Here is an 18652-nt window from a genome sequence, read left to right as displayed (position 1 = left end):
TTTAGTCTTGTGAATCTGTATGGCTTCTCACTTGTGGCAGGAGCAAACAGGTTAACCTGGTCTTGAAATAAGAAAACGAATACATCTCTCTTACCATCTACTAAAACTGTTCACTAAATTCTGAATTATCTCTAGTTCCCTGAATTTTGCTATTCAATAAAAAGCAGAGTATCTTCTTTTAAAGAAAACAACAATGCTTTTCTTTGAAATTTTGCTGACTGAGATGGTTGTTTGAAAGGGTAAGAATGCTGTAGCCTACACAAGATTAATAACCTGATATTGTTGGATGTAGTCTCTTTTGCATTACTGGACATTTGTATTGCATTGCATTAACATTAACCCAGCTGGATTTTCCTATGTATTTGATACGGTTAATGATAAAATTCTGTTTCACCATAAAAACATGGCACAGCTAGTGCAATTGCACTGAAATGATTGTACTGTTGACACCTGATCCTCCATGAAAGAGTCCTCATTTGTTGCATCCCTGAGGGATCTGTATAGCCTGTGTTCTCAACATCAATTCAAAGACTAGGTGAGAGTGTCAATCAAGAGAGACTGAAGTGTCTGCTGCCTACAGGTGCTCTCCATCTTTACCCTATCTATCACATGAGATTTATCGCATAGGCATGGATTATTTTGTTGACTGAGTCTCAAAAAGGCTCCCTAAAATAATAGCCTAGCTCCTAGCTCAGCCACACATTTCCTGGTTGTAGGTAAGTTTCTAATTTGATGGTGTTTTCTTTTGCTCTTTTGGTTTCTTTTAAAGGAAGTTTTCTACAGCAGAGTCTATAACCAACAGTAAATATATTGAAGATGCACTTACTGCTGGGTACACTCCTTCAGAGACAGTGCTTAAAGGCATGTTTGGGACAAGCTGAAGTATTCAGAGTGCTTCAGAAAATTCTGAAATCTTCTTTTATTTTTTAGATTCAAAATACAATGTTTTCAGTCTGATACAATAGTTATAGAATAGACTATAGAATAATCCATGAAGCAAAACAAATAGTTTATAACAATTTAAGTAGCCTATGAGAAATCCCCAGCAGTTGACAAGCATTTAGAAAACAGTCCTTTGTTTGCTTCACCATAAGTAAATGGAGTTCACAGATATTATGTAGTCATAATTCCACCTAGATTTTACTGAGCAGGAATATTATCTAATTAATACTGTGATAAACCTGTTAATCTTTGAAACAGTAATGATTCATCATTAAAGTAATCCTAGATTCACATGAATAAATATTTGAGATAGATATTAGATAAATAATTCTTTCCAAATGCTGAAAAAAAATACCAAAGTAGTTTATATATATATATATATATATGTATATGTATCTAAGGTAAACATATGTTTGGGTTAAATGAACTCTGTCATGAGAGGAAACAAAAATCAAATCTCTTCTGGCAGAAGTCTCATGGATACAAGAATTGTGACTTATATTTGACACAAAATTTCAGGATAATAAAACAAACAGTACCTTTTATCTTGTCTAAACAGTTACAGGTTCAATAAAATACATTAAAAGTGAATTTTCTACTTTTTTACAGGATTGTCATTTGTCTTGTTTTATTGCAAGTGATATTGCAGAAAAAAAAATATGTCCAAAAACTTTTAGTTCATCATGCTGTTCTGTGAGGACTACTTCAGCTGACTTCTGGGAAGAAGCCTTTTTATACAGAAAAATAAGTACTGTTTTTTAACTGGCATACTGCATTGTGCAGCATAAATTATATTAACCTATCAGTTGGTCATCCCCAACTTGAGTATTACTGCTTAATGATGGCTAATGCCAAAAAAATTGTATTGCCTAATAATGCAATATACTCATTCAAAATGAAATTGTACAGTTTAATACAAGTGCAAGAGTATCTAATGGACATAAACAGGTGTGTTTCATGGTTTCTTTCAGTCTAAACGTATTCACATTCATGCTGAAGATGTTGTCATGCTGGTGGAATCCAATTACTGGTCCTTAAATTAATACCCCATTAGGATTTTATTTTTGCACCCAAGTAAAAACACTTAGAGCAAATATAATGAAGATTCGAAAGTAAATACTTGAAATAAATATCAACAGAGTAGTATACAGTCACCAAAGAAAAATGAAATAAGTGAAAACAAATGCCAAATACATTAGCTTGTATCTGAGCATATGACAATCTAGCAGCACTTTCTTACATGCATTTCTTTTCTCTCTTTACCATGTGGTTACTAAATTTGTGTACTTAGGTACAGTGTAATAATTTAACTGTTAAATGAATGTGGAACAATATGCCAGATGATATAGTTGATTCTGCTTTAAACTGTCTTTTCTGACCGGTTTTTATTTGAAATGATAATTGCAAAAATTTTAAACTCAGTAGCCTATAGATGTAGATATAGATACAGACATAGATATCAGCAGACAAAGGTGCAGGTTAATATTTATTACTTGAGAAATAAATTTGCTGTACTATTTTACTTCCTTTAGAGTAGTTACCTGATCTTCAATGGAGTTTATTCAAGGGCTTAGATTACAGGGCCTTGTAAGACAACATGTATTTCCATGTTCTTAATAGGATTTAGCTATTTTATGTATTGATCTTTCTTGCTTTTGCTAATAAGTGGAAACATTATTTCAATTTTAAAAGGCTTCTCCTGGAAGCAAGAATATGAAATGCATTTCAAAAGAGAGATTTTCTTGAATGGGAAATGTCTTTTCTTAAATATGAAAACTTCTGAAAGAAGAGTACTTTTTTTTTCCTTAAAATATTTTTTCACAAGACTGATTAGCATAATTTTTGGAATATCTATAGCTCTTCTAATGTCCTAAGAACTGTTACTTGATAAATTGATTTCAATGAGTCAGCTAAGGCACCAAGCTTCTGTCTTTTGGTTCAGACCACAACTGAGGGCACTGTTTGAATATCTGAAGACAAAGACACTGAAAGAATTTGTTCCTGCAGGGAATTAAGTCACTCTGAATAACTACCTTTAGTACTTTTCAGTTGAAGTATGTCTGCTGTTTCTTGTCAGTGGAGAAAGCCTATTAGGAATTGCTCTATCTTCAAGATAAGAGGGTACATAATGGAGGACATTTATTCCCTCAGAGTTGATTAATCTATAGAATATCACTTGAGCTCCTGGTCTCTACTTGGGCAGTAACATTCATTGCTTTAGATACAACAACAACAAAAAGAGAAATCCAGGCTGTTCTATTTCAAAATATGATGAGATGAAGGCATTATTCAATATTTTCAGTCATATTCTCTTTAACATTTTTACCCAGAAATGCCCTTCATGCTAGTGTTACTTTCAATGTGTTGCTTATTCTTCTCAGATGAATATTCTAAAAGGTCCCCAGGTCTCTTCCTCCTTTACTCATTTTCATCTCCTACAAGTGTAGGTAGTCATCATCTGCTTCACTTTGATTATAGCAAAACATAACAGATGGTGATAGAATGAAAAGGCTAGTTGCAAACTTGAATCTTATAAAGACTTGAATACTCTCATAATCCTCTAGAAAGTATCAAAATATTTTCTTCTATTACATAAGGCTCTATGCATGAAGGGGAGGTGTTTCGGGCTAAATTGGCTTAAGAAAAAAAGTAATGGAAACACACATAGAAGGTGTTTTTTCACACTACCAACAAAAATATTTGCAAAGTTTCTAAAGTGTTGGCAGCAGCATATGGCAGAAAAATCTGTTCAGAGCAAAGATCACAAACTGGATTTACTTCTTCACTCTCATTTTGTTTTATACTTGTGTGCTTCCATTGATGTCAGAGTATAATGTGCAATGGGATGGAGAATCAGGCTGTCTTCAGCTACCTACTCTCTACCTTCTACTTCCCAAAGCATTTCCTAAATGGGATGCATCGTACTACAGAATATTATTTACTTCAACGACTGTGGCTCTAAAAGTGGTGCAAGATAGATCAACTTTTCCACTTTTTTCATTCTTGAAGACTACCTGTGCATCGCCCAATCAGTCAGTGAGATAAAACTCTGAAGCTGGTAGGGTGGGTAATGAAGAATGAAGTTTAGTTGACCTCAACTTATTTAATAGTCCATTGCACTAGTTAGTTGCTGCTCTTGTATTCTGGAAGGAATCCTCAATTGCAAACAGGAAGTAGCAGGATTAGAAAGTGAGTGTGGTGTCGTATACATATCTCTGTTCAACAGTTCATCAGGATGGCTGTAACTATTGACCTGCACTCTGAGACACACGACAGCATTCATTTCAGTCCTCAAATTTCACATGGTCAATTCTATAATTTCAACAACCCAATATAGGACAATTTGAGGTTTTGGAGAAAATCAAATCTCTTTCAACAATGAAGCTCTAAAGTGCTTCAGAACAGCCATTTCACATTTTAAGGTAGAGATTTTCTCCATCACAGTCACGAAAAGTGGCGATACTAACAGCCATCTCTTCTTTCTAGACATGACCAGGACTTGTAGAGGAAGAATTCACATCTCTTAGTGTGATGTCATAGTGGACACCTGAATTAGCAGCAAGCAGGCTAAGTTTAAACAAAAAAGCATGAAACAGCACGTCTGCTCATTGCTGAGGCAGGTCTAATCTAGCTCAAGCACCACAGTGTGCAGTGACTGTGCAGTTCTGAGACCTACATTTTTAAGGACACTTCACTGAACCACATAGATATGGTAGTGTCTTCAGAGCTTGCTGTCCATAGTATGACATTAGTGTACCCTTAACTACCTGATTTCTTGAATAAACAGTTACTGAACAAGATGTAAAATACTGTCCACCTGTCTTGTGGAGACTTGTGTTGCTACCCTTTAGCAAAATGAGAAACATACTGTGTAAATCATTTATTATGACAGTAGACACACTGCAATTGGTGAGAATTCATACTCTGAATAATATGAAAATGACACCAAATGTAGAAACTTGCATAAAATGTTTAAAATCCAGAAAATACAGAAATCCAAACTGTGTTTCACTAGCCTTTATTTCTCACCCCATGCATCAGCTTGACAGTCTGGTTGTATTCATCCCTTTTTATCATTTTGCAACCTGTCATGTCCCATTTATAGAATATTGGCAGACGGATTCTCAAAGGAAAGAGGGTTTTGTTTACAGACAATTTTGATTATCAGAGAATGTTGTGCTTAGTAATCAGTTATCCTCCCCACATCTTTTTTAATCCAGCAATACTTAATATGGGGAGAAAAGGTATGCAATGGCGTGTTTATGTAGGTACATTTGTATTGAACTGAACTCTATCTAATGGGGTCCACTTGGAAAATTTTTCTTGCAATTTGCACTAAATTTGGAAGAATTCTAAGGCAGAAAGTTAGTAATCAGACCCCATCACCTTAACATAACTAACAACCGCATCTGCTTCCAGCATGTCTGCTGGAAAGGAAAATACCCATCTATTGAGGATAAGCATCATGTATAAATTTCTGAGAAATATAAATTCTTTATAGTTATTCACTTGAATCCAAGTATATGTTGTCACTAGCTGATAAACAGATCTATAAATCCACAAAGACTTTTTTAAAGGCCTCTTCTGTGCTGTGTGCAAGCACACCTGTTCTAAGATTTTTTACTAAGCAATTAGACTCTTGCAGAGCTCCAAGGAAGTGAAATCAACCTCTGCTCCTGCAAAGTAGCTCCTTTGATGCAGTTACCTGAGACTGTTTTGCTTCTGTAGTTCCTTAGCTGTGGGGCTCAGTCTTCCTTTTCTACTCTTCTAGAAAGCTTCAGTGGGTTCAGCTTCAGCTGCATAAATAAACTTGTAACAGGCATGCAGCTTTGATTTTGCTTCCTAATCTCTCAAGTCGGAATTAATTAGAGACCTAAATAACCTAGGCAAAATAGCTTCTCTGCTAGTCTTTACTTGTAGGAGACAGAATTTTAAATGGAATAGTATATCCATGTCCACAGTTATTTCACCCTTTATTTTAAGCAGGATTTGTAAACTCGTAATGTTTTCTTGCTTTATGATGGAAGCAATTCCAACTTTCTGTTTTGGAGGGTTTGGTTTTGTTTATTTAAAAAAAAAAAAAAAAAAAAAAAAAGCCAGCTAGGCTAACCATTTATATTTCTTTAAACAGGCAGGAGTAGAAGTCTTTCTGCTTAGTAACTATTCTTAGGTTAATTTTTTTATTAATAGAAGAAAACAAAACTGAATTTTTAAAGTATGAAAGTACTCATTCTGTAGTTCCTCATATTACTCTTCCTATTACAATTATTCCTTAATCAAGCCTAATCAAATCCTAATGTTCCAAAACCTCAAAATTTTCTCTCTCCTAACAAAGATAACCTGTGTATACTAATACTGTTTTCATGTGTTATCATCATATCAAGATTTTAATTAACTGGTGTAAAATACTTGATCAAGAGAATGCCTTCACACAGAATCATTTTAATGCCCTTAACACTGTAGATATATTATTGTATTAAGGAGCTTACATACAAATTGCAAATTTTTAAAATAACTTTAGGAAATTAAATTTGGTCTTAACATTAAAAGTATATGAGTGAGTCATGTTAGATATGCTGTTGACCAAAACAGATTGTTCTAGCCTGGCTTATTTGCTGTCCACTAGAGGACAGCACTGCTTTTGTATCTGAATGGTATAAAGTGATAAATATGTGCAGCATTTTCTTTGAAAAACAAACAGGAGCTCTTTGAGCCAGTTATTTAAACAGAAAATTCTTAACACTTTCAGAACTAACTGAGCAGAAGACTGTCTTTGACTGTAAAGATCTCTGAGTATTTAATATTAATATTTTAATATCTTTCTATAAAATAATCTGCTTTTTTGAAATTAAATAATTTTCCTGCAAATTAAAATTTATAGCCTGTTTTAAAAATAGACTGAGTATAATTCTCAAGCATGTATCATATTAAATGTCCAATTCTACAGGAAAAAAAAAGAAAGAGTGAAGTATATGAAAATACAAAATAGATCAAGTATTACAATTAGAATTTTCAAGGTGGGAGGACCAAATATTTTGATTTAAGCTCTTAGCTCATTGAAGTTTAGCGGAGGAGATATAAATACCTACATATTAAAATGCTGATATTTTTTAACTAATGATAAATTTGGAAGATGGTAACAAGTTCATGCAGCATCTTTTTGAACATGTGGAGTAGTGCTATGTATTGGACAGTAAGTTCATATTACTCATTTGCATTTCTGCATTTTTGTTAGGGGTGCCATGTAGGTGCTTACTGGAAACTGAGGACAGACTCAAAATCTATTTAGGCAATACAAATAAGCATGGTAACAATATGTACGTTTGACTGCAATTTATTTTACAATTTTGTTATTTTATACCCCCTGGAAAAATAGATAATGTTGGAAAATAATGACATTGTTTTAATGAATTTGGTATTTTGAACAATTTGTTCAAAGATAGTGTTAAAATTGCATTAAATATGAAGGGAAAAAGAAAGTCACATTATCATAATATGATTTTTAAGGTAAATAGTAACCAAATTTTATTAGTAGTAACCAATGTTAAAATCACCAGATTAAGTTCCTTCTTTTTGTGGGTATATTTGTGCTTACAGTTTTAGTATTAAGCTCTCTCTATCCCCAGGTCAGAACTAATACCTAAATACTTCCTTTTCACCTTCTAAGGCTTACTCAGAGAATGAATAGAAGTAATTTTTTTTAATACAAATAAATACAAGTAGGCAATTTTTAGATGAGTTATTTATAAGGTGAAATCTGTGCATAGCAGAGCAATAGGATGATTCAGAGTACTGAAACTATAAGTGTATCTTTGTTGTCCAGTTGACATGCTGGAAGCTCCTTCATAGTTATTCTTACATTTACAAATTGAAGACTAATTCACAGCAGTATTTTCTTCCCTTTGAATATATTCATTGCATAACTTGATTACACATTTGTCAGCTTTGAACTAATTATTTTTCTACAGCTAGGGCAGGGCATTGCATCTTCTGATTGTCTTCTTTACTAATAGGATTCTGTCTGCTTCAGCAGGCAGCAATTGAAGGCTTCATGTACAAGATTTAAAGAAAGGGCAGAGGAAAAAAAAAGTTTTAGCCTCCATGGGCTGTTGTCACTCTTTGTGGTAAGCAGTAGAACAGAAAAAGAAGAACGTTTAGCTTGAATAGAAAAGTCAAAGAGGAAGAAAAGCACTGGACAGGAGAGAGTGTGTTTTAATGCTGTTGAATTATGCATAATGAACCCAGGTCTAATCTAAATATCCCTATTTGCACTTATTTATACTCCGATAGTGAGTGTTCGGGTGTAAATTTACTTTCTCAAATGTTAAATTTTAAAGAGCAGATTTTAAGTGAGTTAGTCTACTGCTGTATATTCACTGCCACTGAAATTTTCAGAATCTTTCCCCAAAAAAGTACATCTCCTTATAGTAGCTATATTTTGTCTACAAAAAAAGAGAAAATTACTCCCAGTCTGTATTCAGACTAGTCATCATTGCAAAGTCAGTGTTTGGCAAATGCTGTCACATTGTAGTATCTCATACTCTGTGTTTTCTCTTGATATCAACTATATATCAAATTTTTCTGTATGGTTATCATGAACAAATTTTATTTTTGTTGGAAGTCACTGAGACTGTGGACTTTATTTTTAACTCCTGAAAGACCAAGTTACTTTCTAAAAATACATAGTACTTTATTGGTGTTGAATTTGATTCCTAATGTATATTTCCTTATCCACTGATAGATACTATATTTATATAAAAACAATATATTATCTCCTCTTTTTTTGCATGGTACATATGCTCAGAATATGTGCTTCAGAACATTCTTTCTAAAAAAAAAAAATAAATTGTAAACATTCAGAATATGCAAATATTTCTCACATTGTTTTGTTCTAATCTTTCCTGATTTTTTTAAATGGGAAAAATATGAACAGCTGTAAATGTTGCTGAATATTTTTATGATGTAAAGTCAAGTTTAGAATCAATATTATTACAGAGTTAAATATTGCATCATAGCAGAAAGAACCATCTTGAAGCTATTAGTAAATATTTGGATTTGTTTTCTGGATGTATTCTCATTTGCTTTGTTTTTTTGGGTTTGTTTTTGTTGTTTGTTTGGCTTTTTTTTTATATTTATGGATGGATCCTTTGTTGCAACAGAACCATGCTCATAATACATGTCTTACATTTAGAGTTGTCCACAGGACAAATTCATTCTTTTGGACCTACAATCAATCAGTGTACATCCTGGATGTAAATGTATCACAGTGCAGTTTTCAAGGCTTATTAAAGCCAAAGATTTCTTGTTGGCTTATTGTCTTTTTTGGTTTAGTTTGATTTGGGGATTTTTTGTTTGGTTTTAATTCAAATTCTAACCTACAAAGTGAAAAATTATTACTGACCTCATGGGGAAAATGAAAGTTTCTCATTGAGAGTGAACACATGTTATTAGTGATGAATTTTTTGCTGCTGAGAGATTGTTTTCGTGGTTTTCTACGCTTCTCTAGATATTTAGTTGAGCACAACATACCTTTTGGAAAATTCTTGAGGGTTTAAGGTAAGAGTTAGCATATAAATGCAGTAGCATGTATTTAGTTGAAAAAACAGCTATTAACTAAATCCTTCAATAACGGTGTATTTAAAACATCTAAATAACTGACAAACTGGTTTTACTGCTACTGCAAACTGCTTCATCCTGTTATAACTTATTCAGTTTTACAGATTATACAAGTGTATTTATAAATCTCCTTAGAAACTAGATTATATTCCCTATTCTAAGGAACAGATTTTTGTTTTCAAAATTCAAAAGCAGCAGTAAGCCCAGTGAGTGATTCTTTTCTAGACATGCATTTTTAATGGTGAAATAAGTCTTCCTGTTGCAGTCCAATTCTTCCTTCACTGAGCAATTCCAGACCCCCATATCGGTGACCATGGGTAGAAGCTGATTAGCTGCTGCTAGTTATGCATATTAACACTGTGTAAAATTACCTGAGTATCAGGCACTTTGCATTTTGCAAACCACATGCAAACTCACATTTTATTGATTTTGTGTGGTTTGTTCAGGGCTATGGAAAAGTACTATTGATCCTCTAAGTGATTTTGCAAATTCACATGTAAAAATATCAGCACAAAACTCGTCTCTCATGCTTTGGACCACCTTGGCTTTCCCAGAACGCTGATTTTGTATCACTTTCAGCTTTTGCTAAAAGAGGGTAAAATCAAGCCTCGGGGCTATGAAGCACAGCAGGAGTGCCAACTAGCAACCTATTTATGTGCATACTCAGAGATAATCTGCTTCTGTGTTGTCCCAAGACACAACTGTTAAGTAAATAAAGTGACTAATAAGACTATTGTTTCTATAATTATCCCCCTGTTGAAGTCAACAAGAGAAATAGTCATCTTCCACCTTGCAGCATAAATAGATGAAATCACTGATATAACTAGCTAAGTAGGTAATTTTTGTACTAGTAATATTGTTTTATAACCTTCTGTTAAAAAGAGAGGTCTTTGAATGTATCTGTAATCCAGACAAAAGAAATAGATTGACCTGTGAGGGGTGACATTAGAAAAGTGCCCCATGTTTCCTCAATTAGTATAATGTTTTATGAGATTTTGATATGCTTAGTTTAAAAAGGAGAAAAAAAAAAAAGAAGAAGAAGACAGAAATTACTTCTCGTTTAAAAAGAACCTGCTTCCTGCTTAAGTGGCTAATATTTTAATTAAGTCTGGAGTGAAGTTTTTTGAGTATCTCCTGATAAACTCCCTCCTTTATGTTGATGGTAATTAAACAGATCCCCAAGGGTTTGGGTAGGCGCTTTGCAAGGCCCATGCTGATTGTCAGACAGGAGACACTGACCAGTTGGTTTGCTCTTGAATAGCCCACAGCGTGCTGTCAGCGCAGCAGTTTGATTTTTCTGTATTGTGAGCTGTTGTCAGGGCTAACTGGGTCCTATTGTGACTGAAGATGTTGCGCAAATTGAGGCAGATGGCTCTGATTCAGACACGTGTCATTCAGAAAGAGGAGGGGAGATTGGCCCTGCAAAGTGGGGTCAGACAGGGTCACAGACCTGCTCTACACTTGTTAGTGTTTTCAAAAGCCCATGTGCAGCAACTTTGTTGTTGAGAAGTAACCAAGAATGGGGGAGAGCATGTTGTGCTCCTTGTGGAAGATGGAAAGATGGACGCTGTTGCCATCCTCTTGCTTCCTGTCTCTTGGGCCTGGCTCTGCACACAGAATGAATTAACAGGATTGACAGAAGTTCATTGTGCCTAAAATGGCTTTTCTGTCAATTGTGGTGCTTTAAAGGCTAGTTTTGCTTTTAGTTCCATGTAATTAGTGGATTCTTCATGTCTTGGAATTTAATAATGGTGCATTAGTCCTAACTTTGTCTGTCTGATTGGTTGGTAGTTTTTTATTTCTTTTGTAGAATTTTTAATAATTACAAAATGTTTAAAAGTATTGGCCACATTTTTATGGTTCTGGAGATAAATTCACAGAATAACTCTGTCTTGCTGCTACTGTAATTTCAAATGGATTGTTTCATATATTTATAATTTTGACTGGTTTTAGTTTGAATTAATTTCTGGGATTACAGGAGGAGACATATTTCAGTAAGTACAACAGTTTGGCTTTTTGTATGTGTTCTACTACATTTAACATAGTTGTATTGTCTTTGGGGCACCAACTAATGAAAATCCTTGGAAAATTCTATACAGCTGTAGTCAAGTTGTCTGTGTGTATGAATATTGTAGATGAACTGAAAAATCAATGTTTATATTAAAAATTATTTAAATAATATTTAGTTTATACTACTAAATACAAAATTTTGCATAATACTTCTTTGCCCTTATAAAATGCAAAAATATTTACATAAATTATGTTTGAAGAATTTATGGGAAGTTTTATGGTTTATCCCTGAAATGCATTAATGAATTTAGAAGTATTTTATTATATTTGAGCTCATTTAACTCTTGCAGAAAAAAACATTAGCAGTCTTTAACCTTAAGATCCTCAGTGATTTTTCTCTTTTCTTTTTTTTTATTTTTCCTTTTCCCTCTAGGTTTGCAGCTAAGACTATGCACAGTGGGTCACTGATGCTAGTCACAGTGGAGCTGAAGGAGAGCTCTACAGCACAGCTCATCATAAACACTGAGAAAACTGTGATTGGTTCTGTTCTGCTGCGGGAGCTGAAGCCTGTCCTGTCCCAGGGGTAACCTGCTTACATCTGGACTTCAGAATCTGGCACACAACAAAAGTGCCTGGCATCCACTACTGCTGCCTTTCATTTATAATAATAGCCCTTCCATCTGGCAGTGGGGAAAGAATACACTCTTGACATTCTTGTCTTCTGCTTTAGAATGCTAGTGCGTATCTATCATGTATGCAAGTCCTTTCCTTTTTTTCTGCTTGCTAACCAAAGAACATATATTTTACTGTCAGTTATCTGCGCTTTTAAATGTATTTCCCATTTGTTCTACCCTAGTCCTTCCCTCTCTCTTCCCTTCCCCCACTACCTTCCTTCCCCATCAGTTTCCACTCCCCTGCATAGTGGACAAATACTAGGTAATAAAGTTCAAGGGAAATCACACTGCTTGAAAACAGAGTTCAAATGACAGGTGGGTTCCAGCAACATACACAATAAGTATGTGGGTCAGAGAGAATTTTGGTGTGTGAAAACACAGTAAGTACAGCAAAATAGTTTTCTAGAAATGCTTGTAAACCTGAAGTCATCTACTGAGAACGTTGTTCCTACCTACTGTCATTTTCCCAAATATTTTGTTAAGATGCTAATAAAGTAGTGGCTGTGAACAGAGGCTCACTCTTTCTTGTTTTGGTAGAAAATTGATAACAGACATGCTGGTATTGTATATACCTAGTTAACTAAAGTAAATACAAATGAGATGGGCACTATACACATATCAACAAATTGTTCTTGCAAAAGTAGCCAGTGTTTGTGCTCCTATGATAATTGTCTGCTATATGGTTACATTTTTGTTAATAAACAAAGCCAGCAGCTGCCTATTTTCAAATTGGCCTGCTCATAAAATACTGATTGAATTGTTCAAATTTGTATTAAATGAAATACTGATTGTTAGACTGTTGTGGCAAATACTGTCATCTAACTTAATGAATAGTTCAGCTTTATTTCAAATTTCTTTTTTAAACTAGACTAAAACATTTCCCAACTTTGTATAAATGAGGGCTTGAGGCAAAGAGAAATTCATAGCCATATCAACTGAACTAAGCCACAGAAGACCAATAGCCTTGCACCAGTTGGTGTACCTGGTTTTCTTGGTACAGCTCAGTGATTTTGTCAGGTCACTGATTTTGACCTTCCCTTCACATTCTGGTTACATGGCAGGATGTAAAATCCTGAGCCTTTTAATTTCTTATCAGTTCTCCTCACTTCCAAAATGTTTTTTCCTAGTAACTCATGGCTCTGCTACAAAGATACTTGAATAAGTGTAACCTTGCTGTGTCACTAGGACCTTTGCGTGGTCCTTAGATGCCCAACTAGTGCTGTTCTAGTTTAGAATTATACAAAATGCTGCTTTTTCAAAAATGTTGTCTTGCTTCACACTAAATTCTTCTGAATTTTTTATTAAAACTTAGCAGAACTAAAAAGAGGTTCCAAATGCTAAAGAGAGGTTAGGTTTTTTAGGCAGCTATCTTGCCACTTCTGTGAAGAATGTGGTTCTAGAGTTTGCTCTAGCGCTCAAAAAGAAACAAGAATCTTACGCCCTCAAGAAAATGTTCATGTTCTTAATCAACATTCACATTTTCTTAAGTCCCAATCCTGCAATGTTTGCTATTTAATTAGTTTTCAACTATGATGTAAAAGCTATTCAAACAGAATAAAAATGAATTGTTGTAGAAATTACTGTTGTCTCACGGAAACTGCAGATTGGTCTGTAGATAATCTTTAATATTAAGACCCAGTGAGCAAATCGTGAGGAAAAGGTACAGAAACATGCATCCTGAGAAAAGACTGAACTGTAAAAGCTTTCGCCATGGCTGTAAGGGAGAAAAAAACCAAGAATTGCATCTCATACTACAGTATAAGTCAAAGAAAAGCACATTAATGCTGTGTAAGTCACACACATTGCTGAGTATTTTCTGCCTCCTTTAGAGTACTTTGTACATTTTAGCAGTGAAGCCCAGAAACATGTATAGTAAGAATAGTTGTGGAGTTTCTGGTAGTAATTTATATTTTTCAGCACTCAAGTGGTTCAGTAACTCTTGGTACTGGTCTTCAGCTCATCGTAGAGTGATTTGGGTTGGAAGGGGACCCTAAAAATCATCTAGTTCCAATCCACTTGCCATGGAACAGGACAGATTTCACTAGACCAGGTTGTTCAGAGCCCTATTGAACATGGCATTGAAGACTTGCAGGGATGGGGCATCCACAATTATGCTGGGCAACCTGTGTTTCACCACCCTCACAGTAAAGATTTCCTTCCTAATATCTGATGTAAACCTACTCTCTTGCAATTTCAATTTAAACCCATTCCACCTTGTCCTGTCTCTACATGCCTTCTCTTTTCCAGACTGAACCAATCCCAAATCTCTTTTCCCTCTGCTCCAGCCCTCTGATCATCTTGGTGGCCTCCTCTGGACTCCCTCCAGCAGGTCCATGTCCTTCCTGTGCTGGGACCCCAGAGCTGATGCTGCACTGCAGGTGGGGTCTCAGCAGAGCAGAGCAGAGGGGCAGAATCCCCTCCCTGGCCCTGCTGCCCACACTGCTCTGGATGCAGCCCAGGACACGTGTGGCTTTCTGGGCTGTGAGTGCCATGGCTGGGTCAGGTCCAGCCTCTCATCCCCCAGCAGCCCCAAGTCCTTCTGGGCAGGGCTGCTGTGATCTGCCCATCCCCAGCCTGTGCTGGTACCAGGGTTGCTCTGACCCAGGTGTAGCACCTGCACTTGGACTTGTTAAACCTCATGGGATTCCCATGGGTCCTGTCCTAGATTTTGTCCAGGTCCCTCTGGATGGTATCAGATGCATTCAGCTTGGTGTCATCTGCAAATTTGCTGATGATACACTTGATCCTTCTCTCTATGTCATTAATGCAGATACTAAACCACACTGTTCCCAGTACAGACCTTGAGAGACATCACTTGTCTCTGATGTCCATTGGAACTGAACCATTGACCACAACCCTCTGAATGCGACCCTCCAACCAATTCCTAATCCACATAACAGTTCACCCATCAAATCCCTCCAATTTGGAGAAAATATTGTAGTGGACTGTGTCAAAGGTTTTACTGAAGTCCAGAAAAATGATATCTGTAACCTTCCCTTACCCACTGATGCAGTCACCCCATCATAGAAAGCCACTGGCTTGGTCAGACAGGACCTGCCTTTCCTGCAGCCACGCAACTACATCAGCCAATTCCCTCAGCACTCTGGGGTGCATCTCCTTGGGTACATTCAGGTTCCTCAGGTGGTCACAAACCTCATTGTCTCTTACAGTGGGAAGGAAGGACTTGGCTCTCCCAGTCCTCATCCTGTTATCCGTCCAGTCAAGAGGTGTGGGAAGAGTTTCCCATTGAAGACTAGGGCAAAAGTCGTTAAGTACCTTAGCCTTCTCTTTGTCTGTTGTTACCAGTTCTCCAGTTTTCCAGTGCTGTTTATCAGAGGGGGTACCCCTTCTTTGACCTTCTTTTTCTGGTTTATGTACCTGTAGAAGCCCTTCCCATTACTCTTTGTGTCACTTGGCAGGTTCAGTTCCAGTTTTGTCACCTTGGCCTTTCTCATCCCCTCCCTACACAACTGTGCTTTGTTTCTAAACTCTTCCTAGGTTACGTGTCCTGGTTTCCACTGCCTGTGCATTTGCTTTTTACCCTTAATTTTGACCAGCAAGTTCCTACTCAGCCATGCCGGTCTCTTGCCCACCTTGTCTGATTTCTTGCTCAGGGGATTGTCAGCTCTTGTGCTCTGTGGAAGAGCTGCTTAAAGATCTGCCAGCTCTCTTTGTCCCTGAGGGCAGTCTGTCAGGGGATACCACTGACTAGGAAGTGGAAAGGAAGTGGAAGTCTGCTTTCCTAAAGTTCAAGAGCTGAACTTTTAACTCCTTACCCAAGCCCTATCCCTCATGCACACTCCACCAGTGCATGATTCCTGCAGCCCAGGCTGCCTCCAGTCCTGGTGTCCCAGTTAGCTCGCTTGCATTGGTGACCAACAGATCCTGTAACACATTCCCTCTGGCAGGGCTGTCTGTCACCTGGCTCAGGAAGTTATCTTCCACGCATTCCAGGAGTCTCCTGGATTGCCACAGCTCTCCCAACAGCTGCTGGGGAGGCTGAGATCCCCCTGCAGGACATGACCCTCGGGCACAATGCCTCCTTTGCTGGAGCAGGAAGGTTTGGTCAATGGGCTCCCCTTGGTCAGGCGGCTGTAGCAGACCCCAGCCAAAGGTTCCCTTTGCTGCCTCGGTCTCTGACTCCTACCCACAGGCTTTCCACCTGCTCATGGGTATTCTTCAGGGACAGCTCTTCACACTGAAGAGTTTTGGCTTGTTGTGTCATTTGTACTCACTTGAGAAAGAAATACCAGGCCATGGTTCATGCTCTTGTTCCATGGGCTACACTCTTGCCAGCATCATGGATCTTAGTCCCTGGTAGGCAGCATTACCTCTTGGGATTCTGTCAGGCCAGCATGATATTGTGATTTGAAAGTTCATGCTGCCTTCCCAAAGTAGTAATTTGGAGAGAAAATTTATTTATGGGGTGGTATTTAAATAGCCATATATTTCTGCATGTATGAAAACTCAACTCTTGAAGAATCTAAACATAAGCATGTGTACCTGTCTTACATTAACAGTGGAAGTTGCACTCAGTCATAATTCAACCAGTAGCAGTAGTTAACAATAGTTTCTTAGTTTGGCTATATAGGCTATATATAATTTGTATTGAGTTCTTCCATTCTTTTAATCATTTGTAGAGGCATATTAAAGGTTGATGCCTAGTCTAAATTGCAATCTAAAATTCTCTTTGGAGCTATTTGCTTGTACCAGGTAGCAGCAGCTCCTACCTCTGTGGGCAGGCTAATCAGTCAGGCGCTACACACTGAGAGCCACCTGGCTTCAGCAAGTACCCAAGCCTGGGCACACTTGGCACATACCTGCATGCACAGCTCGAGGCACGGGAGCAAGGCTAAAGCATGGTACTGTAGGACTGCTGAGGTCGTTTTTGCTAATATGGTTAGCAATTGTATCAAGGTCTAGTTTAAGGGGTGGGAGATGAGGGTTATTTACTTAAATTAGCAAGGTTTCAAATGCAACAGAACATTCAGAAACATAGGAAAAACAATAACAAATACCAACTCACATACATTACCATAAAGAGAAATTGGGATATCATTTTATTAACTTTAATCATGCTGAGGGTATTGAACCTCAAAAAGACTACAAAATTATTGTGGTATACTACAAGCTATAAGACTAGTGCTGGCAACTCTGAATTGAAGAATTGCTCAGCAAGAGCAAGGACAAACATGTAAGAAAGTTTCTGCATAGTGAGAGATTGATAGTTTACCTTTGTTTTGGTGCTTGGTTGTTTCTACAGAAACATACATATTCTCCTTAGTGAAGAGTAAGGGTTTTCTTTATTTTTTCTTTTTAACAATTAAACTTTCAAATTCAGTTACTCCAAAATAAACCATTTTGAAAGAATAGGGTGCAAGGAGAAATTGTTTGGTTACTGTTGATGGCAGAATATAAACATAGGCTTGATGCATGACAGCAAAAATAATGTAATATTTCTACTTATTTTTCTTTGACATTTTGTGATATTGTATAAAAAGATAATGTATTTTTTCCCTTCATACCCTGCTTTAATTCTAATAATTAATCTCTGAAGAAAAATAGCAGAAATAAAAATGGGTCTGGAGATAGAGACAAAATAATGGAAGATATAAATAGAATAGTATGTGAAAGGATAGTGGAAATAATGAAAGTGTTTTTAGAACTGGGACATGATACAGTATAAGAAATAATGAATTACATAGAAAAGATAAATTGAGCTTTCCTGATGATCTTTTCTACTAATTCAGGATCAAAGTGACATTTTGCAACATTTCCAAAGCAATATATTTAAATTTGAGGAAGACATTTACTTTTACTTCCCGTTTTTTAAACACAACATGTACTTAAGTTCTGGTCAGCCACTGCAGGTGTACATCAGCAAAGAAATATACAGGTATATAGATAGGATACAAAAGCCCAAGGTCTCTAAATTCCCTTCATCTGAGCCTTTGGGCTACTTGCTGATATTGGGTGATAGGGTAAAATCCTTTTGCACACTTTGCTTTGCAATGGTCCATTGCCAAAAGTAGTGTTAATATTTTTTTTTAAATATTTGATTACTGAACTGCCTAGTTTTGCATACAATATCTTACATGCTTGAATTAATATTAACTTAGCACTTAAACGCCTTAACATGGATTCTGGTAAGCAATATTCAGGTAAATAAAATTGTCCCAAGCCCTCACCTGACTTTCTGTGTGCGCCCTGAAACAAGTAAGTGAGGATTGGATTCTGTTCCCTTCTATTTCTAACAGTTTATTGTTCTCCCCTTCCACACATTTCTATCTTGACATAAAGTTTACACTTGCTTAACACTTATATAAATGTTTTGTTGTGCAGAAGCCATGCTTTGCTATGTTTACACATGTGGTTTGATTGCTTATAGGAGCCTTTGTGCATGACCCTTT

General features: G+C 36.5%; 1 protein-coding gene across 1 annotated transcript in view; it reads left to right on the top strand.

Moving 5' to 3' along the window:
• The window catches only part of AP3B1 (adaptor related protein complex 3 subunit beta 1), a 154467-nt gene extending 141717 nt beyond the window's left edge, over positions 1-12750 (top strand). Inside the window, exon 27 of the mRNA XM_053968953.1 lies at positions 12002-12750. Within this exon, the coding sequence (XP_053824928.1) occupies positions 12002-12155 (154 nt within the window). The 3' untranslated portion in view covers positions 12156-12750. The remainder of the gene's footprint in view (positions 1-12001) is intronic.
• The last annotated feature ends 5902 nt before the right edge of the window (positions 12751-18652 follow it).

The sequence above is a fragment of the Vidua chalybeata genome, chromosome Z (assembly GCF_026979565.1).
Source record: "Vidua chalybeata isolate OUT-0048 chromosome Z, bVidCha1 merged haplotype, whole genome shotgun sequence".
Lineage (NCBI taxonomy): Eukaryota > Metazoa > Chordata > Aves > Passeriformes > Viduidae > Vidua > Vidua chalybeata.
The sequence above is the reverse complement of the archived record's forward strand: the minus strand, read 5'-3'. Positions and strand labels throughout refer to the sequence as shown.